Below are 23,388 nucleotides of genomic sequence, written 5' to 3' on the forward strand. Positions count from 1 at the left end.
TGTAGTGAATAAATTGTTAAAATCTGAAATATTCAGCCTGATCTCATGAGAATTATATGACTGTGGCAACATTTAATTGCTAAATGAAATCACATGGTTCATTACAAATATAGCAGCAGTTTTGAGGTGAGTATAAATATATATATTTTTTTAAGTGTTTGTACTTCTTTAAGGGGTGGAAACAATACATTGAAAAAAAATTTGTAGTAGCCTACAGCCCAAAAGCTGAGAGTAATTACTATGAAGTTAATCATTAATAAACTTTTGGACATTAAGCGTTCTGTATATCTTTGCCAAAGGGATGAAACTATTATTTGAGCAAATGGTCAGACATTTTCAAATATTAACTTCTTTAGTGCAGCATCCATCATAATCATTGCAGGTTAGCTGGGTCAAGTGAGCAACCTGCTCATCTTGATAGTTCAGAACTAAAAAGCACTTGCAAAGAGTGGTTAACTGGGCTGACCTAGTCTCCATTGTCCAGCATTTCATAGCTCATAAATCCCTCACTATTTTTGAACACATGCCTAAGGGGTCACAAACTTCGCCTATAGCCCCCTCCCCACAATCTCATTCCCATGTCACACGAAAAGAATCCCTCCACAGGCAACAGGTGTTCCTCAATTGTGGACTAAACCATTTATATCTTTAGGTGTGTGGGTCTTTTTTCCGAGTTGAAATTTGAAAGCCAATGTTATAGTCTCATTTGTGCTGTGACACAGAAACAGTAAGCAATGCAATGGAAACATGTCTGATGTCATTCTCTCAATTTAAAAGCCCTCATTTACCACCCACCACACACACCCCCAGTAAGTTACCACACCCCCAGCTCACACCACTTTCTCTCCCTCCCTTGTCTTGTTCCATTTTACTCCCTCCCTCCTTGATCCCTGATGTTCTTGGCTTAGAAAGAGTGGTTGAATCTGACACCTGTCAGCTGAAGTAAGGGCTCCAGCCAGTCATGTGTGCCTCACTCATTAAACCCAGAGAAACAAGATCCCTTAAAGACGAACACAGTGTTGGCTACAGCTCAGTGAGTCCAATAATGCGTTTTCACTGCTCCATATAGTCAACATATTTAACAGACATTTTATGTTTCAATACATGTTCCTTCTAGAAGGGTATTCAGCATTTGAAATACTCAAAAGTACCTCTTTAGATGAGAATGTGCTTCTCTGCATGGGGTGCATAAAGCAAAGAACACAAAATGAGTTGTTAGGAAAGGATGTGAGGCACAGACAGCCTAAGTCATCATTAACTTTCAGTTTATGAAAAAAGATGCAATGAAATTAAATGGTGACTGTGGCATTGTGCAATGTCAAGAAAACATCCTGGTCATATTTAAGCCCAAATCAATACAAAATATATGAAATTGTATGTTGCATAGAGAAAATGAAGCCCACATTTAGGACTAATAAGCTTTTTTTGCATATAATAAATGTTACATATAATTGTATTTATTTATTTTTCTAAAATGTGCCCGGGACATTTATTGATGGGTTTTGTGAGAATCACCCATTATGGATTTGGAACAACATGAGGGTACATAAATGATTACAGAATTTGAATTTACTACCCCTTTAAAGTAATGTTTCATGGTGGGGTGAGCAGTGCTGAATGTCTGAAGGGTAAAAGTAAACTGGAAGTTTATTGGATCGAGTGGGTGTGAACAAGCACACACGTGCAAACACAGTCTCAAACACAGTATTACCATTCACTCACATGGTCAAACAGATGACACAAGTCAGGTGATGGAGGGGCTTTGGTCCTGTAATATTTTACCTCATGACATGAAGTGTAGAAATGGCTCATTTTCATGGATTACTTTGTAAAGTATATAAAATATCCTAATAACACTTTCCTTTAAGAATAAACATGTGATTGATCTATATTGTGCCTTAAAGTACTACGAGGTATTTCAGCATCAGACCATACCATCCTGAAAAAGAAGAAAAAAAAAGTTGCAATCAAATATATAAACCAACATAACATATACATATAAATACACATATACATATATACACACACACACACACACACACACACACACACACACACACATATATATATATATATATATACACTCACCTAAAGGATTATTAGGAACACCTGTTAAATTTCTCATTAATGCAATTATCTAATCAACCAATCACATGGCAGTTGCTTCAATGCATTTAGGGGTGTGGTCCTGGTCAAGACAATCTCCTGAACTCCAAACTGAATGGGCGAAAATGCCTTGTTGATGCTAGAGGTCAGAGGAGAATGGGCCGACTGATTCAAGCTGATAGAAGAGCAACTTTGCCTGAAATAACCACTCATTACAACCGAGGTATGCAGCAAAGCATTTGTGAAGCCACAACACGCACAACCTTGAGGCGGATGGGCTACAACAGCAGAAGACCCCACCGGGTACCACTCATCTCCACTACAAATAGGAAAAAGAGGCTACAATTTGCAAGAGCTCACCAAAATTGGACAGTTGAAGACTGGAAAAATGTTGCCTGGTCTGATGAGTCTCGATTTCTGTTGAGACATTCAGATGGTAGAGTCAGAATTTGGCGTAAACAGAATGAGAACATGGATCCATCATGCCTTGTTACCACTGTGCAGGCTGGTGGTTGTGGTGTAATGGTGTGGGGGATGTTTTCTTGGCACACTTTAGGCCCCTTAGTGGCAATTGGGCATCGTTTAAATGCCACGGCCTACCTAAGCATTGTTTCTGACCATGTCCATCCCTTTATGGCCACCATGTACCCATCCTCTGATGGCTACTTCCAGCAGGATAATGCACCATGTCACAAAGCTCGAATCATTTCGAATTGGTTTCTTGAACATGACAATGAGTTCACTGTACTAAAATGGCCCCCACAGTCACCAGATCTCAACCCAATAGAGCATCTTTGGGATGTGGTTGAACGGGAGCTTCGTGCCCTGGATGTGCATCCCACAAATCTCCATCAACTGCAAGATGCCATCCTATCAATATGGGCCAACATTTCTAAAGAATGCTTTCAGCACCTTGTTGAATCAATGCCACGTAGAATTAAGGCAGTTTTGAAGGCGAAAGGGGGTCAAACACAGTATTAGTATGGTGTTCCTAATAATCCTTTAGGTGAGTGTATATACACACGCACACACACACACACACACATATACATATATATATACACACACACACACACATATATACATACACACATATATACATACACACACACACACACACACACACACACACACACATATATATATATATATATATATATATATATATATATATATATATATATATATATATATATATATATATATATATATATACACACAAACCTATTATCATCATCCTGATCATCAACTGCCATTAACCATATGTTATTATATATATATATAAAATAACATATGGTTAATGGCAGTTGGTGATCAGGATGATGATAATGGGTTTGTGCAATATTTTGGCATGTAACAAAATTATATAAAGATCATTTTGTCTGCATGGGAGCGTTTAAGCCACACACAATGTGAATGTAACGATTCTGGCTGTAACACAGGAGCAGATGAAGATGATGAACCCAAGTGCAGTTTATTAAACAAAAGTGAGATTCAACCCCTGACTACAAACGTGAACTAAATATAAACGTGGACTACTAGACTAAAATAACTTGCCTTGGCATAAAACACAGACTTGACTTTGCTAGACATGACATGATACAACAAAGTTACACTCACAATACTTGACCCTGGACAATGGCAACATGAGGGCTTAAATACATGGACATGGAGAAACATAAGTCAATGAACAAACAGAACTCTAAATAACAAGACAATAAGCATAAACCAATTACATGAAAGAACCAATAACAAGACTAAGAACCAATGACAACAAGACACATAAACATGGAGGGAAAAACATGACATGAACAGGACTAAACTTTTCAAAATAAAAGACACAAAAAACAGGAACCAACAGAATAAACATGACAGTGAAGAACTAGCATGACAATTGTAATTTAGCTGCTTTTGTTGGTAAAAAGTAGATTTGTGGTAGGCTACTCAAGTTTGTACTCTGACTCGAGTTCAAGTCACAAGTTCAATTTTAATGGACTTGGACTTGTCACAGACTCCAATGCATTTTTACTCAGACTTGATTCAGACTCAAGCCTTTGGGACTCAGGATTTTTTCCCATAACTTTTGTGATGCAATAAAAAATACAAAAATGACAACAGAAATTAATGAACACATCTCAGTCTGCATGCAGCTGTATTAGCCCTGCTGTCATAGACATAGCAAGAGTTGTTTCACTGTGTTTAAGCAAACACATGCCACACACATACGAACATGCACAGGCACACTCATCATTCAACCAATACGCCTGAATGTTACTACAGAGACTACTGTAGTAGTACAGTACTGGAGGTGCTGGCATGACGGAAACATAAAAGACAGGTGTGTATCCAATGTAATAAACGAAACAAGGCAGTTTCACACAAGACTGAATCTGACAACTGGTAAAATTGCGTGTGGCGTTTGTGCAACCAAGACGGTGCATTGCCGGTTCATCACCGTGTGGTTAAAAACTTAAAATCATGAATTTCATTGAGTCAAGTTACACAAATCATGTCTCTCACAGTTTACTAAAAACAGCATATTGAAATAAAAATGTTGATCAGTATTCAGTGCGGCCACCTTTGCCTTTAAAACAGCACCAATTCTCCTATGGACACCTGGACACAGTTTTTGTTGGTGGTTGGCAAAAAGGATATTCCAAGCTTCTTGGAGAATTCACCACAGTATTTAGTCACTTTATGTAATCTCAGACTGACACGATGTTCAGTGGGGGGGCTTTTTAGGGGCCATGACATCTGTTGCAGAGCTTCCTGTTCTTCTATTCTAATCTTTTCTATTTGCAAATGTAATGTTTGGGAATCTAACATTTATATTTCCTATTGATACACAAAAGTTGATGATATAAATAAATATCTTAAGACAAATATTTTTGTGGAACATTTATGTGCCTAAGGCTTTTGCACAGTACTGTATACTGTATACATTTACAATTCATGCCTTTAGGAGTTATACACTTTTTTTTATTGAGGAAAAAATACTGAGTACACATTTAAGGTAACTACGATTTATATATATATATATATATATATATATATATATATATATATATATACATATATATATATATATATATATATATATACATATATATATATATATATATATATATATATATATATATATACATATATATATATATATATATATATATATATATATATATATATATATATATATATATATATATATATATATATATATATATATATATATATATATATATATATTTATAATATGAGAGACAAGTGAAAAATATTAATTACGGAAATCAGTATTAATTTAACCATTTTGTGGATTACGTCAGTTTTTAATATAACTATCAAAAACGTTTTGTCAACAAAACGATCAACACGTGTTTGATGATCGTGGATTCAAATGATGCGCCTCTGGTTGGTCACATGATAACACCCACGTGACCACACCGCTCTTTCGATTTTATTGTGAATGAGGGAAGTGAGAACGGATTTTAGACAACACGTGTAATCTTCAGTAAGATACAAATTAAACATCCGACATCTTTTAAGATCGAAGTTGTGAAGCGTTAAGCGATTTGGGAAAGGAGCTTCACTGAGAGGCGAGGTACTGATCCAGATCGATACGAATATTGATTAGTCCGCAAGTTTAGTCGAATACTGTTAACTGTTTAACAGAGCACAAAAATATCAGATGTCTAACTAGTAAAACAATATTATTGTTGTTAACAGACGATTTTACACTGGTTATCTGATGAGGGTTAAACGTGTTTATTATGAGATTTACTATTGATTAGGTTTCGGCCTGCTGCGAAGGCTTATTTACTTTCATCCTCTCCAGAGACGTAGAGCTGATTTATTTGTTCTCTAGTGTGTGTGTGTGACTCAAATTTCACATGATATGATTTGCTTTAGCAGACATCAAGCAAGGGTGGCCTAATATGTAAAGTTTTTCTGCTTTCTTTGTTTTGCTGTTGAGCTAACTCTGAAAAGTCCCGAGCTCCAAACCTAGTGGGGTTTGATCCACATTAGGTCGATTTTTACCCCAAAAACACCAAACCACTGCGCTTTTATTTAAACAGTGTTTTGGTATTTTAAAGATGAAATGGCTTTTGAAATTGAAAATAAATTGTGACTGATTTTGTGATCGGTGACTTAATTCGGGTTGATCGAAAGACCTGATTGAGATTTTTATTTGAGTCCCGAGAATGTGACACAAATTTGAAAGTCGAAGTTGTTCGCAATATTATAGACATGGATTTGTTCAGACTAGTCCGTGTATTGAGTTATTTTCTCTCTCTCTTCTCCCCCCTTGCTTTTGTCTGTTTTGAAGTCTCAGGCGCCCTCTAGTGATCCGAGAACAAGCTGCGGGTTTATAGAGCCATCATGAGTGACAACGAGCCAATGGAGCTGCCCATGAGCCAGGGCAAGTTCACTGAGTTGTGGGAGGACATGTAAGTCAATGTGCATACGAGTTAGCCTAATGAGCTGTTTTTAACCACACAGATTTATAAAGTGTAATTTTATTAAGCAATATCACAAGCAATAGAGATTTTGTTCTGAATACTATCAACACGCCCTGTGATTTAGCTTTAGTCACGAGGCCGCATGCCATGCTGAATGATACACAGCACAGAAAACGATTACATAATTATTTATAAATGATATGTTTATTATAAAATAGGGCTGCAACTAACGATTATTTTGATAATTGATTTAAGATTATTTGGTGATTATTGCAGTGATTAATCATTAGCTCTTAACCGATTATTCTGCTTGTGTCCTGATATAAGAGCTTGTATTAAACGTGCTTACTAACAATAAAGAGGAAAAAAAAATCCTCTCTTAAAAATACCTCTAAATGACATTCACTGAATTAAAGAGGGAACAATTATTTTTATACGTTTAATTCAGGAAATTCACTGCAAAAAAAAATCTATTGTTATCATTGTCTTGTTTTCCTTTTAAAAATGCCTACAAATCCTTAAAACAAGATACATTTAATTGAGACGCAACATATAAGATATTTAGGCTTGCTTTAAGAGAACGTATCTTAAATATACAGTAAGTGTATTTTGTATATAAGTGTATTATTTACTCGGTTATACTTCGAGTGCAGTAAAGACAAAATATACTTATATTCAACATTCTCAGATAACTGTTTTTTATTCTGCAGTATAGTTGCTAAAAAATGTACATTGTTTTAAAAGAGTATTATATTTATATTGGAAAACAAGCCAAAACAAATCAAAAACATATTTGTTTCCGTGTATAATGGGGTGAAGACTACCCTCTGTTCACTTCAATCCATCTTTAACTCACAAATAAACATACTCTCTTATATTAATAAAGCTGCGTATTACCAATTTTCTTCACGATACGAAATGCACAGTGACATATATTATGATTCAATAAGTCGCGAGCCAATATATTATAATCTAGCTGCAGCAAGCGTGCACGCTCAAGGGACGAGCATCTCCCCGTGAGTGAAACTGCATCCGGTCGATGCACAGTCCCCCCCACCCCCTCAGATCGGGACATTCACGCAACTCATAGAGTATGTAACGTGGGGGTATTTACTTGTATGTTTGCATTGTAATTCCCTCATACTTAACGATCTACATCACCTGAAGCTGTTTAAGTTTAGAGTGCATCTTTGCTGTGAGCTACATCATCTTCCTCTCCTCAATCAGGTGCAAACTGCAGTGATCATTAGACATGATGCACATCATCATTAGAATTTAAAGTGATCTCATGTTACATTAAATTAGATCAAACGATTATTCGACAATGAAAATTGTCTAAAATTTTTTGTTGTCAATAACGTCGACTAATCGTTTCATCCTATTATAAAATAACTTGGATTTCACACAAAATTGGCCAGTTTGCTCAAACATTTCTTCTCTTCCAGTGAAAATAGTTAAAGTTATCATGACTCAAAGTAATTGAATGACTCAATCATAACGTAAAAGACACTCATTTGCCATCATCTGCTGATGTAAATATGCAGTCTCCAGAAATGCTCACTGAAGGAATCAGTGAATCAGCCAAGTCAATTTTATTTGTATTGCGCTTTTCACAACACACATCATTTCAAAGCAGCTTTACAGAAAATTATGCTTCAACTGAAAAAGCTCTAATATAGTAATGTCTTTTGAGTCATAATGAGTGTGTGTGGTTTAATAAAAAAACATGATCGTAAATTGTGCCTTTTAAAATTATAAGAAATTAAATAAATTATATTGATATTTAGACCCCCTGTGAGCAAGCTTAAGGCGACTGTGCAAGGAACACAAAATTACATAAGATGTTGATTAATGGAGAAAAATAACCTTTTGAGAAACCAGGCTCACTGTGGGGGCCAGTTCCCCTCTGGCTAACAGCATTAATATAATGCCAATATTGGTTATTTATGTGTAATACAAGTCATGATTTAAAATTAAAATCCACACCACTGTTTTGAAAGCCACAAACACCAACTGATATCCCAACTGATACAAATAGTGAAGTGTCCCAGCACTCTTGGAATGCTACTCAGCCAATCAGATTCGAGAACCGGAGCTAACTGTTGTATTACATGAAAATAATTCCATGATCCATGTTGAGTTGTACATTAATTTATAATGTGTGCCTTCTAAAAGACTCACTTATTTGAGATGAAGAATTTGTTCTAGAAAATGCATCTCTTTTTGTAACAGCATATTTTATGGACTTTTTTTTTTTTTTCTTCCACAGAACATTTAGAGAGCTGATCATGGAGCTGCCTCGAGCAAACAGTGATGCTTGGCTTAGTGCTGTAAGCTGTTGCTTTAATTTTAATTGTATCTTTTAATGCTTATATGAACTGATACATGGAATTTATTGCTGATATTTCTAATTGGTTAAACCTGGAACAGAATGATATATAAATCTAGTATCTGAGCACCCAAAGCTATCCCCTAAATTAAAACCTTTCTGCACTACCACAGGCACTGCCTGATGGCCCTTTGACTGATGGCTTTGATCTGGATCTCCCGGTGAATGATGGTGATGTTACACCTGCTGTGGAGGCACCAGTTGTGGAAAACCAACCCCCTTCTGCCACTGTAGTCCCCACCACAACAGACTATCCGGGCGAATATGGCCTCCGGTTACACTTTAATCAGTCCAGCACTACAAAGTCTGCCACATCCACTGTGAGTGATGAGCACAACACTATCCTATAGAACAGTGATACTTAAAGTCCAGGCTGTTGGCCAAATCGGGTCCCCCATGAGGTTACAAGTGGCCCACCGGTTTAACCCTTTATAAAGAATTATGTCCATTTTCCACAAAATTATGCAAGCTGAAGCACTTAAGCACTCTAATACTCTCATATAGTGTGAGTTCCATTCACCTGGGAAGCTAGGGTCGCTCACATGCAAATCTCATTCTAAATATGGCCATAGAATAAAAACAGGGACTTCCGCATACCACTCCATGTTAGGATATTAGCTTTATAAACTCTGTATAAAGCTTAAATTTAAAGTTTTGACTGATTATGAATAGATTCATGTCATAAATTACTAGACTGTTTTGAGAATATATGGTTTGTCTCATTTTTCCAAGCGATCTACTGGATTTTGTTTTATGGCTGTGATTTAAAAAAAACAAACACACACACATATATATATATATATATATATATATATATATATATATATTTATTTATTTACTCTATACTTTGTCTCAAATAACTTGCAAGAAATTGCTTAGTCATTCATTTTAATTATTTACATGTACATGTTAAAATATTCCTTTTTGCGAATATATTTGGACACATTTCCACTATAAATCTTTTTATAAGTATGTTTACATACCATAAAATCAGCAGACATGCAGTAATTAAAAGTTTTTTTGATAGATATTGCAATTGCAAGTTTATTTAAAAACTTTTTGTAACCCAGACAACTTGAATATTATATAATTGTAATATAATACTGAATAATCTTGTGCTGGCTTACATTTATGTTGTTGCTCTTGGCAGATACCTTTAACAAATACAGGTAGTTAATGGTCAGTTCACCCAAAACTGACATTTCTGTCATAAGTCACCCTCAAGTCTGTAAGAATTTTCCTTTGCAGTTTAATATTCATAAAAGGTAATTGATTTCGATTTTATTTCTATATATCGTTCAGCCCTACCAATGTAATAGACTGCAAGCTCACAACTTGGGTTTCTTCTTTTGCTGTGGTGCTGGAGATTCAGTAACGGCGGAGTGGTGCAGGAAACACTGATACATTTCCAATTTCTGTTGTATTTTCACACTGTTACCTAAAATGTGCTCTGCAATTCAATTGGTGAGACCATGTCAGTGTGCAAAAGATGGGCACCAATCAGAATGGCGAATTAAACGTCACAGAATTCGGAGTGAAAAATATAATAAAATTGCGTGGCCCTACCAAAGGGTCCTGATGCATAATATCAACAACAATAAATTTATATTCGGCCTGTCAACATATTACTTTACTACACGGCCAAAAAGTGTTGTCAATCAGTAACTCCCAGCTTGTGCTACCAAGAACCAAAGAGTAGCCCTATAATAAGAGCATAAGCGCAGTCAAGGTTTTAGAACTGTTAAGCAGAGGATTCAGACTGAAATAACTGGAACAATATGACTTTGATCATATATAGAACAAAACCATGATTTTCAAAGTCTTTAAAATTAATTTCAATTGAATTCAAATGTTATTTTTCATGTTTTTTTTAATTGAACAAAACACACAAATTAACAAGACATAGCAGCTTATACAAAGAGTCCAATGACACATATGTTTATATAAACACAAATATAAGAGGAAAAAATAAATACAAATATATAGATATAGTAGTGTATACAGGTACAGTGTTAAGTTTAAGCAATAGGTTAATTTAATGTGATATAATAGTAATCATTATTATTAATGACATTTTTCTGGTGATGTTGTGGAGAGAAAAAGAGATATAGATATAAACTCACTGAGTGATAGATAGATATATATCAAGACTATTTGAAACAATCGTAGAAATAATAATTATAATAATAGTTGTAGAAATGGTAATAATAATAACAATTGTAGTACAAGTAGTAATAATAATAATACTACATATAATAATAATAATAATAATAATAATAATAATAATAATAATAATAGTAGTAGTAGTAGTAGTAGTAGCTGTTCAGGGCTCGACGATAAGGACTGCACGATGGCCCTGGGCCAGTGAGAAAGATTCGGGCCAGTTGCTAGAACTGTCACTTGCCCAATCGGGCCAGTGCTGCATTTATAACATTAGTGCAAGCAAACAACAAGCAAGAGAGCACAACAATTACACAGAGTGAACTAAGTATTCTAACCGAGGAATGAGTGCGAGTATATTTATCTCGCAAATATGCGCAAATGCATAATATACTGGACGCGCCAATGCACAGTCGCGTGCACACACAAGATCGAGCAGACACCGAGTGCACTCTCCTAGCACTGTCCTCGCTCTTTTCCAAGTGTCTTACCAACACCTATTACCAATGTGTAGAAAATGGCTGGAAAAAACCCACTTAATGAATTTCGTAGTGGGATTGCATGTCTTGCGCAACATTTTATGTATCGCTGTACATTCCATGTTCACAGTGCGTGAAATCCCCACATTTTTCATTTTACATGTTGGAGAAAATTTGTAATCCACACATTGGAACACCAAAAAATCAACCGTTTCTTTCTATAGCACTGAAAATCCATGTCTCTCTGTGCATAATGTCTCATCATCATCTCTCTCCATGCAGCGTAGTCTGTTTAACATGCATGTGCTCTCGTAAAGGAACGGAGCGCTAGTTTTATTCCCACTAGCAAATTTTCTCTCATTTTTTCACCTTTAGAGATGAAGCGCCGAATGAAACGAATTAAACTGTGTTAAACCTCAGTTATTCATGTGTCTGGAAATCATGAGCTGCTCAATATCCAACATGTAAGTGTACATTTAATTAGGTAATGTTTCAAAACATAAATATTAATTCAACATGATAATGCTGTTTGATATGAAAAGAAGCAAGATCACTATGGCTATTAGGACATTATTATCAGAGCTGTTCAGCTGCAGGATGAAGATGAATATTTGAAACAGTCTACTTCATATCATCCTCATTAAACACCTGTTACATGTCTCAATTCTGGACCGTACAGGTATTTTAGTTTTTGTGCTTTGTCAGTCAGGCTGTGTTGTTCTTTAGGTTGTCTGATTTCATGTTATATACACATTCTTAATTTACAGATTAGGCCTAAAATCCCCCTAATGTATATTACACATCACAACCGATTTGGAAGTCTCTTCTCAGGGATTCATATGTCTATTACGTTCAGCCAATAATTACATCTTTAACTCAGTGATTAAATCTTTGATCCTGTGTGTTAAAACACTACACATGTGAAACGCTACAAGTTCCATGACATCATGACTAAACGGGTGACAGTAAACCCATCATCTCCTCCACAGAACTCTTCTTAAAAACTGTGTAAATGGCAGGAAGGCTGAGGTTAATATGATGTATTAATGAATTTATATCTGTAAAGCGCTTATATGGGATTACATAAGGCATAAATCATATCTTGCAAATTATCAATGTGATTTAGTTTGGGGGGGACATTGTCTTAAAAACATAATGTTTAAAAAATTATTATCTTCGTACACAGTTTTAAAGCCATGATGGAAAAACAGCTATTTATCATTTTTGTGTTGGGGCCAGTGAAAATTTTGGCAGGGCCAGTAAAAATCTGAAGCACTGGCCCGACCGGGCCAGTAGAAAAAATCCTTAGCATTGAGCCCTGTAGTAGTAGTAGTAGTATTATTAGCAATAATAATATCATCTTAGCTTTGAAATTTTAGACCATTCAATAAAATGTTTGCAGATATACACAACTCTTTAGGTCTGGGAGCTGCTTCACCACCAATGGTGAGCACAATCAACAGACACTCCTGACACAGACAACAACCCCACCTTCGATCCACCTGAGCTACCCCCGCCCCGCCGGCGGTAAAACCCAACCCCCCTACCAGCGGTTATGCCTCTGTGCTCCACTGTGTCTTCCTCCACAAAGGATGCTGGGGCACCATGACAGGCACCTCCAAGAAACTGCACCTACCGACAGCACTAGAACAGCTGTCAGTTTATAAAGTATATAAATTATAAGAGTTTATATATAATGTTTATGGAATTGGATTTTATAAAGGAGAGGAGAGGGAAGGAGGACATTGTTCTGTAATAATTAGGGGTGTAACGATACACTCAGCTCACGATTCGATACGTATCACTGTACTGGGTTCACGATACAATCCACATCACGGTATTTTGAACAAAATTAAAACAAATTAACAAATTCAAATAACAGATTTATTTCCAAAGCATTAACCATTTTCAAGAACTTTCTTTGTTGTATTTTAACCTTCTGTATGTACATTAACAATTGACTAGGTGTCACTGAACAATAAAACTGAATTTTAACACGAAATTAGAATTAAGATAGCCGACACCTAAGAGAGAAATTCTTAAAGCATTAAAGTGCAAAAATAAAATACAAAACATTAAAACAAATATTGTTCTGTTCAAGTAAGTTCAACTCAACACAAACCGCTTGTGGGTTTGTTTAGGTTACTTACAGTTACAGTACACCAACATGCAAATGGAGTGACAAACACGCACACAAATGCAAATACACAGGTGTGTAATGCATACACAATTAGTAATGCTTACATACCTGCTGTAACTGGTTCGATATGTTCTTCAACTGGAGGATGAGAGGTTTTACAGGATGGCTGTCTTCATGTTAGCTATAGTTGTAGAGTATTTCTCGTCATGCTCTGTTCGATCGTGGATTTCAAGGGCACAATGAGTGACAGGGTGGCACTCTTTTCATTAGACTTTAGGTGGTGATTTTTTTTTAACGGTTTAAGGTTTATTATTTCTTCGGCATCACTGATGTCGGCGGTGTCCAGAGTATCGAGCTGACGGGCATTTTTGCGCACCTCTGACGTTATAGCCGCTTGTTGCTTGAGATAGCGTTCCAGCATTTCCATTGAGCTGTTCCATCGTGTAACAACATCCATGATAAGATTATGTGATGCGATCTCAAGCATCTTATACTTTACCACGAGCACTGCTGTTGCTGTGGCACTGCGGTGAAAGAAAGCCACGACTTTTCTCACGTGACAAAGCAAGCGACTGACACAGGGAGCATGCAAACCTGCTCACGAAGCAAGATTCAATGTATGCAAAACCCTTAATATGAGGAGACAACCCAGCTTCTCTCACTGCCGCCACCATAATAATTTCATGATTTACATGTAATGTGTCACGATTCCCTTGTTGTCTGCCCTGGGTTTCACTTGTCTCTGTCCAAAACTACACTTCCCATGATCCCCGGCCCTCATCACTGCCAGCCCTGTGTCATTGTGCTCACCTGATTGTAGTTTGTCATCATCATGTCTCCAGTGTATATAAACCCTGTTTGTTCTCCATTCCCTTGTCTATCGTTGATGTTTGTGGACGCCTGTTTCTGTGGTCTTTGTATGTTTATCCTTCTTGTTAAACTCCTCGTATGTTTTCCGTGTTTTTGGTTTATTTCCCCATTGCGGGTATTTCCTTTGTTTTGGTTTTGTCTGTTTAAGTTTTCTCCGTGTTAATAAAGTTACACTGCGTTTAGATCCTGTCTCCACGTCTGCCTTCATCTGCAAGCGTAACATAATGTTTACTGTGAAATGAGAAAATGAATTTTGTTGTTGTGGAATTTTATTGTAGTGTGTGTGTAAAGAGCTCAAGGGGCTGGATCTGTAACTGTTGGTAGGCTTCTGGGGTTGGAGAGGGGCGTGTGTCGCGGTTCAGTCTTCAGGAACCTTGACACAGGATCGTGGATGTTTGTATCACGATTTCAGTTGCGGTTTGCGTATTGTTACTAACAATAATAGCAATAACAATTATTTGCAGTCATAGTAATTAGAAAACACGTATTCAACTATATATACATTTTATTTCCATAATTGTGTCAATGACAGTGATGACAATGCTGACAATAGGGATAATAATATTGATGGTAATGAAATAGAATTTAACAATCATGATGGTAAAAATTATGATAGTGCTATAAATAATAATAATATCATCATGTATATGCATATATACAGATAAAACCATAAATATTTTAAAATATTTGTATCCTTTCTTATAAGTTTATAAAGATATGATTGGGAGAGTGCGTGGGTCCGGTTCCAGGTGTTTGATTTAGATTCAAATAAATTAAAAATGGGTTCCAGATGTCATTAAATGTGAAATATATATATATATACTGACTTCTATGGTGTTACTGAGTAAACAAAGTGATGGCGATGGAGGGATTCTACAGTCCATGATAGTGGAAAATATTTGTCATGTTTCTAAAATAGAACTTATCTTGTCCATTTAATTTCTGCATTGAATTATTTTCTTTTGTCTTCATGATCAATTATTAATGGTTCTCTGTCATTTTCATGCACTCTTTGTACTAAAGAATACATTCATTTTGAAATCGCTGTCTGTGACTTCTAACCTGTAGTTAAGATGAGTGCAAGAGTTTTGCCAAGATTTTAACACACATGTATTATGCCAAGTCAATCAGAGTTAATGTAGCTCTGTGTTTTTTAAATAAACTTCATATTTACACCAAATGTGTGACAAATACGAAGAGAGAGAAGATCCTGTCAATCTGATGCATTTTAGGACCATTGAAAATGAACAGCAAAGGATCAAACAGAAAGGGTCACATATATTATAAAAGCTATTGACTGTCCTGCTGATATCAGAAATAGGTGGCATATGTGAACAAAACATGAATAAATTATTTACTTTAAATAATGTAATGACATGCATTTGCGTGGGTGATGCTGCCTCATTGCATTTGACACGGACGCCTCAAAACAGTGCTGTGGCTTGTTAAATTTGAAAGCAAACTGTATAGACCCGACGTGTTTATGGTTAGTTGATTGGAAGTTGAAGAGGTAGGCGATGGCCTGATCACTGTGGGCCCCTAGGTTACAACCTAGGTTAGCTGTACTTTAATCCACCCATGCTTTTTTTTTTTTTTTTTTTCTCTCACCTTTTTCTCAACAATTTGGAATGCCCAATTCCTAATGCACTCCAGTCCTCATGGTGGCATAGTGACTTGCATCGATTTTAAAGCTTGTGACATTGTACATGCCGCTGCAACATTTTCTTAACCTGCTTGATCAGTCCTTTTATACAATTTACAGCTCATAATCCATAATGGTGAACAAAAATAATTGCAGGTGAAGGTTTTAATCACAGGTTAAGAGTTTAATCTCTAATTTGTTGAACCGTATTTAAAATTTAAGTGGTGCAACAGCTGAAATTAAAATAAAATTTAGATCAGCAAACCCTGGATTAGCTTAAAACTCGAATGATTTTATGCATACACAGTTTACACGCATTCATTCTGCTTGTTTCTTGAACAAGGCCCCTTGTGTGTATATCATCCTCGGTTTTTAATCTGTCTAATAGGCTTTCATGCTTGAAGAGATTTGAAGTTATAGTACATTAAATTAGGAGTTTTATTTACTTACCATGTGCCTTGAGTCTTTTCTTGTTGTGCCGCAGGGTGAAAAATAGTTCCTTAAATTGAAATTAGAGGGTGGCAGCTCTGAGTTCTAGTTTATACTTATTTAGCTTATTTAACTTCAATTGTTTGCAAAAAACTTTAGAGACTCTGAGGATTTGCTCTCAAGTCTGCACTTTTCAGCCCCCAAGGTTTGTAGATAACGGAAACTTAACATGGCTTGTTCTGAGGTTTCATTTTTATTGGCTACGAAAGAGTTCACAAAGCCCATTTGAAGAAGGTGATTTGTTTTGTGAATGGTGGGCTGATGCAAGTGCAGCACTACCTAACCCCCCGACACAACTTTAATAGGCTAATCTGTTTGTCTGGAACAAAGCGGGCATTTTGTGTGTATTGGCATAGTGTAAGTTGGATGTCTGAATGTAAAGTTTCAGTTTTTTTTTTGTTTTTTTTTTTTTGCTTAAATTATTAGAATTGTGTGAATTGACTTGTAACCCTCAGCCTGTCTTCCCCCACAGTATTCTCCATTGCTGAATAAGCTGTATTGCCAACTGGCCAAAACTTGCCCTGTGGATCTGCTGGTTGACAGAGAGCCGCCTCCTGGAGCTGTACTAAGATTAACTGCAATTTATAAAAAACCAGAGCATGTTTCAGAGGTGGTAATCCGCTGCCCGCACCACCAGAGCATTGCTGAGAACAATGAAGGTCTGTGCGTATAATCATTTAACTTCTTTACAACTTCAGTAACAAACAAATTTACTAATTTTACTATATATATATATATATATTGTGTGTGTGTGTGTGTGTATATATATGTCTTGAAAAGACCCTAACCATTATTTCACACAAATGATTTGCATAAGATTGGGTAATTACATTTTTTTGTGAATCACTGAACTCTGCAACAGTGCTGCCCCCCTAAAAAATTAAGCATCAACAATTAATAAGTATTGATCCCCCTACTTTAATACTTGGTTGAACCACCTTTTGCAGCTATTCCAGCCATTAGTCTTTTAAACGAGTGTCTGTCAACTTTGCACAAAGTAATGGAGCAATATTAGCCCATTCCTCCTTGCAAAATTGCTCAAGCAAGTTAGTTGGGGATTGGCAATGGACAGCAATTTTGAGGTCTCTCCACAGATGTTCAATAGGGTTGAGGTCAGGACTCTGACTGAGCCACTGAAGGATAGGACTGTCACGATTATGAAATTTGGCTGACAATTAATTGTCAAACAAATAATTGTGATTATGCGCTTTGCGTTCACCGTCAAAGTTTTATGTTTGTTTATATTTTCTCTGGAGTTTGGTCATGAGCCTCTGCTGATGGTGCATGCATCAGAGCACTTGAAGCACTTAATGCTCTCTTCTGGACAGTAGCTGCTTTGGTTGACATCCATTGTGTAGCACAGTGATGCTCCGAGTTAATCTGAATGACACACAAACATGCCGTTGATGGCATATGTACTGTGTATTTGATTACATTTCCTTATTTTGGAATTTAAATGTGTTTGAAATTTGAAGTGCACAATAATCGCAGTTATCTCAAAAAAACCAAGGTTAAATCAAATAACTGATCATACGATTATTTAATAATCGAGACAGGCTCAAGGGCATCCATTTTCTTAATTTCTCCACTTCAGTGTTGCTTTGTGATTTGGGTCATTGTCTTGCTGAAAAAAAAAAAAACTTTACACTTTCTGTCAGAGAGGAGTAGGTTATTATCCAAAATCTGTGTATTTTGCAGCATTTATTATCCCAGAAATCTTCACAAGATTGCCTCTCCCTCCTGCTGAAAAGCACCCCCATAACATGATGTTACCACCAGCGTTTTACTTTGCGGATATGGTGTTATGTGGCTGATGCGCAGCGATGGCTTTGCGGCACACATACCGTTAAGTGTTTAAGCCAAGTTCCACTTTAGTTTCATCAGACCACATGATACTTCTGCCACATCTTTGCAGTATCCAAGTGACGTATTGCAAAGCCTTTACGGGCAAGCATGTGCTTTTTTCAGCAAAGGCTTCTTGCTGGCCACTCTTCCGTACATCCTTTGATGGATGGTTTTGCAGTAGCCTCTCTGAGAAGTGTGTGTGTGTGTGTGTGTGTATATGTATGTGTATGTATACAATAAAGTTTTGGGCACATAAGATGTTTCACAAAAGCATTTGTCTAAAGATAGACATTTATATCTTCAGCTTTAGTGTGTCAATAAGAAATATAAATGTTAGACTCCCAAACATTACTTTTGCGATTAGAACAGAAGAACAGGGAGCACTGCAACCGATGTCATGGCCCCCACAAAGCTCCCCACTGAACATTGTGTCTGTCTGAGATTACATAAAGAGACAGAAGCAATTGAGACAGCCAAATAGAAGAACTGTGGTGAATTCTCCAAGCAGCTTGGAACATCCTATCTGTCAACAACCAAGAAAAACTGTGTCCAGGTGTACCAAGGAGAATTGGTGCTGTTTTAAAGGCGAAGGTGTTTATGCCGAATATTGATTTAGCTTTGTTTATGTTTACTGGACTTTGTATGACATTAAGTGAAAATGAAAACTATTTTATTTATTAGACATCCTCACTATGCAACATTTTTCACAAGTGCCTAAAACTTATGCACAGTACTGTGTGTGTGTGTATGTATATATATATATATTGCAATTTAGCATAATAACTGAAGGATAAGGTGTTTGAGTGATGGTTGAAGTAGGTGTTGAATAGGAAGCAACTAGGGAAAGGAAACAACTTAGTTTTGGGGTTGATGTACACTCACTGGTCTAGCCACTGTTCAAGTAATTTTGTCTGTGTAGTGTCTATAATGATTGGCCTCTTCTCTTTTCTCAGGTGTGTCTAACCAAGGACATCTGATATGTGTGGAGGGCAATCGGAGAGCCCTTTACCACCAAGACCGGAACACTAGAAGGCATAGTGTCACGCTACCTTATGAGTCCCCACAGGTACACCAGATTTCAGCACAAATGCCAGATGGGGAGTGCAGGGTTCCCACAGTCATAGAAAATCTGGAAACATCAAGGAATTTTTTAATTGTTATTTCTTGGCCAGAAAGCAAATCATGGAAATATATGAAATCAGAAAAAGTCATAGAAAATTTCTTAAGAATTTTTTTTTCTAGCTTTTGCCAGAATATTGCTGTTTGTGAGTGAGAAACGTTTGCACAAGCCAACGTGAAACATCAATCTATGCATTGAGGGTCTTGTTGGAGACAATTGTACGCTAATTATGTTACATTTATTATTGATAAAAGTTGTATTAATTGTTTACATCTATTATTTCAGATTGGTACCTGACATACAAATGAAAATCTGTCTAGTAATCTTTATAAAATTCTAAAAATAAATGACTAAAATCCTTATCCAGTAGTTATGAACTGCTGGAAAGTTCATGGAAATGTATTTGTCAAAATTGTGGGAATTCTTGGGTGTCATGTCCTGCTTACAGTGAAGTGAATTTCTGAATTGCACATGTTTGTATTTATTTGGCTGTCTCTCTAGCTTGGTTCATTGAGAACAACGCTGCTTATAAATTATATGTGCAACAGCAGTTGCATGGGTGGGATGAACCGGAGGCCCATCCTGACAATCTTGACCCTGGAAACAAACAAGTATGTCCCTCTCTCCTATTTTTTTCCTTATCGCTTCCTTGATTGTTCTTGCTAGTTACCTTTCTGGCCCTGTTTACACCTGGTATTACATTTGTCTCAGGTGATCCAAGCACAAGTGCATCTCCTGTGACCACTTGTGTCTGAAAATTGAGGGGAGGTTGTCTGATTTCTTGATTGCATGCATCACTCATATTACTGTATATACACTCACAAGCACTTTATTGAGAGCACTATGTTCCTAATTAAGTGCCTGATGTGGTCTTTTGCTGTTGTAGCCCATCCGCCTGGTTCAACGTATTGTGCATTCTGAGATGCTATTCTGCTCACTACAATTTTACAGAGTGCTTATCTGAGTTACTGTAGCATTTCTGTCAGCTTGAACCAGTCTGGCCATTCTCCTTTCATCTCTGTCTTCAAAAAGGTGTTTCCATCCTCAGGGAACAAGATGTTTTTTGTTTATGGCATCATTCTGAGTAAACTCAATAGACTGTTGTATGTGACAATCCCAGGAGATCAGCAGTTACACAAATACTCAAACCAGCCCATCTGGTACCAACAATCATGCCATGGTCGAAATCAATGAGACCAAATGTTTTCCCCATTCTGATGATGTGAACAATAATTGATGCTACTGATATGTATCTGCATGATTTTATGCATTACAATGCTGCCACACGATTGGCTGGTTTGTTGATCACATGAATAAATAGGTGTACTGGTCTAATAAAGTGCTCTGTGAGTTTATATACTAATGCAATGTAGTTGCATGCGTTTTGACCTACCCTCGAATGTGTTTTGAGTGATCTTATCACAAAATATTTTGGACCCTGTTTACTCCTGTATTTAGCACTGTCCACTTGTGATCAGATTGCTTGAAACGCATCTTGTGTTAAGGCCTCCGTTGTACCCTCACTGCATAAATCAGTGTTTGGTATTAATGGAAATCAAGGCTGAATGCTTTGTGTTCACTTGTGTCCACAGTGGGCAGGTACTTGGTCGGCAATGTTTTGAGGTCCGGGTTTGTGCCTGCCCAGGTCGTGACCTTAAAATTGAAGAAGATAATCTGAAGAAGATTACTGGGGAGAAGGCTACTGGGACAAAGAGAAGTAAGAGGAAATTAAATGAGGTGGCTGAAAATAATATCTCTGCTGGAAAAGCCTAAGCTGGTTTTCTGGTATCCCATCTTGGTCCGGCTGGTCAGTTGGCTAGTTTAAGAGGGGGTTTGGGCACTTTTATCTGTTCAGGCTGGGAAACAAGCTGAGCACCCACTTGGCTAGGCTGGGAGATCAGCTTAAACCAGGTATGCCTAGGAAACCTGTTAAAGCTTGTTTAAGCTGGTTGTCTTAGCAGGTAGCCTATGTACAGGTTAGACATTGCTTTAAGGCTATTATTTTAAGTAGTATGTGCACTGGACATTTTTTTATGGCTTCGTTATTTTTATCAATTTTAACTGCAGTTTTACTCTTTTTCCACCAAAAATAAACCAGAGCGTCAGGATCAGTTGAAAGAGCCACCTATACCTAATCCTGAATCCAGTAAGAAGATGAAGGCTGACTCCAATACTGATGACAATCTATACATACTACATGTGTGTTACATAAAACCATTAATAGGTTTATTTATTTTTAAATGTATAAAAAAAGATCCTATCTGTATTTCAAGTGTTTTAGCTAAAGTATTTGTGCTTTTCTCATATTCCTCTTTTTTTTTCTTGTTTTGCCAGGTGCGAGGTAAAGAAAGATATGAGATGTTAAAAAAGATAAATAGCAGTTTAGAGTTGATGGATGTGATGCCTGTGGGAGATCAAGAAAAGTATAGGCAAAAGAGGTACGACTCTGGTCAGCCTTTGTTTATTTAAATCCTGAAGCGGAACAAATGTACAAAGGCTGTCATTGATGACACAGTTTTTCTACTTGTGGTTTATCTCCCCACATTTTCCTCTTGTTTTTACATGCAAATATTTATTTTTGTTTTCCACAGTAGATCTCACAGAACAGCTTCCAAAAATGAGCAACCCTGCATTCAGCCGAAGAGTGGGAAAAAACTGCACTTGAAAGCAAAATGCGATTCTGAGAGCATGTCTTGAAAATGTCATTGTTACATTTTTGGTTTACCAAAGTGGTTGAACCCATGAGATCAGCCTTTTTTGTATTTAGCTGCCACAGTTTAAGATTTGTGTAAAGTTTGTAGTGAATTGTCCAGTTTTTTTACATTCCTGATTTTTTTAAAATTGTTTTTATTTTCTTATAATTGTTTAAGTGAAATTGTCTAATTTTCAAAATGTTCTGTCAGTTTATGCTGATGCTAAGACACAGCCTTCCAGTATCACCAGAATTTGCATGTGTTTGCATGCAATGTAAAATTTTTCCTCTTATTTTTTTATAAAGCCAGAGAGAATAAATAAAAAGAAAAGGTATTGATTTTTTTGGTGAAGAAGCTTCTTTGATCCGACGCATGAAACAGGAACCCCCCTAAAACATCCATGAGCACTGTACTATGGAGATCTTGTAAAATAAAAATGGGTTAGTTTATAATGGTCTTGAAATAATCTGTTAAACAGATAAAATGGTATATGTTGGGTCAGTCTATACATGGCCCTAAAAGCGTCACAAAATGTGACCAAGTCATATATGACCTATATGTAAAATCAAGTGGCCAAACACATTTCAAACAAAACATTTCGCAAAATTAAATGCAATGGGTTTTAAATTATAACAATATAAAACACATGATAACTAGACATTGGTCGGGTTTGCCAAAGCACTAAGCAGAACATTAGCAGCAGGAAAATTGCATGCTCCCAAAAAAAATCATTATCTAGTTTGTAAAACCTTTGGCTGTTATTGAGAGCCTCGGACCACTCATAAATATGCAGATTCATATTTTTATTGGTTGCTCCTCAAGCGTGACACAAAACACAACAACACATTCATGTACAGAGTCAAACATTATCCCCCTTAAACCCAATTATTTCCCATAAACCCCCCCTCAACAACCCCCAACAATCATCCCTGTCGCCAAGCCAGAGTACACATGCAGATCAAAATAATTAAATACACATATTATTATATAATTATATA

The 23,388-nt window shown here is 36.5% G+C and overlaps 1 protein-coding gene across 3 annotated transcripts; it reads left to right on the top strand.

Moving 5' to 3' along the window:
- Positions 1-5,554: 5,554 nt before the first annotated feature.
- LOC127659881 (cellular tumor antigen p53-like) lies at positions 5,555-22,726 on the top strand. Of its 3 annotated transcripts, none has more exons than XM_052149840.1 (11): positions 5,555-5,704; positions 6,431-6,551; positions 8,833-8,893; positions 9,066-9,272; positions 17,205-17,391; positions 19,531-19,643; positions 20,199-20,308; positions 21,290-21,414; positions 21,796-21,896; positions 22,032-22,135; positions 22,289-22,726. In XM_052149840.1, the coding sequence occupies exons 2-11, from the start codon at positions 6,484-6,486 to the stop codon at positions 22,392-22,394; spliced, it is 1,182 nt and encodes a 393-aa protein (XP_052005800.1). In that variant the 5' UTR covers positions 5,555-5,704; positions 6,431-6,483; the 3' UTR covers positions 22,395-22,726. The 3 variants fall into 3 exon arrangements, with proteins under 3 accessions (XP_052005800.1, XP_052005817.1, XP_052005808.1); XM_052149857.1 differs by having other exon boundaries at positions 22,292-22,726; XM_052149848.1 differs by having other exon boundaries at positions 6,437-6,551.
- The last annotated feature ends 662 nt before the right edge of the window (positions 22,727-23,388 follow it).

This window comes from Xyrauchen texanus, chromosome 2 (genome assembly GCF_025860055.1).
Source record: "Xyrauchen texanus isolate HMW12.3.18 chromosome 2, RBS_HiC_50CHRs, whole genome shotgun sequence".
In the NCBI taxonomy this organism is placed as follows: Eukaryota; Metazoa; Chordata; class Actinopteri; order Cypriniformes; family Catostomidae; genus Xyrauchen; species Xyrauchen texanus.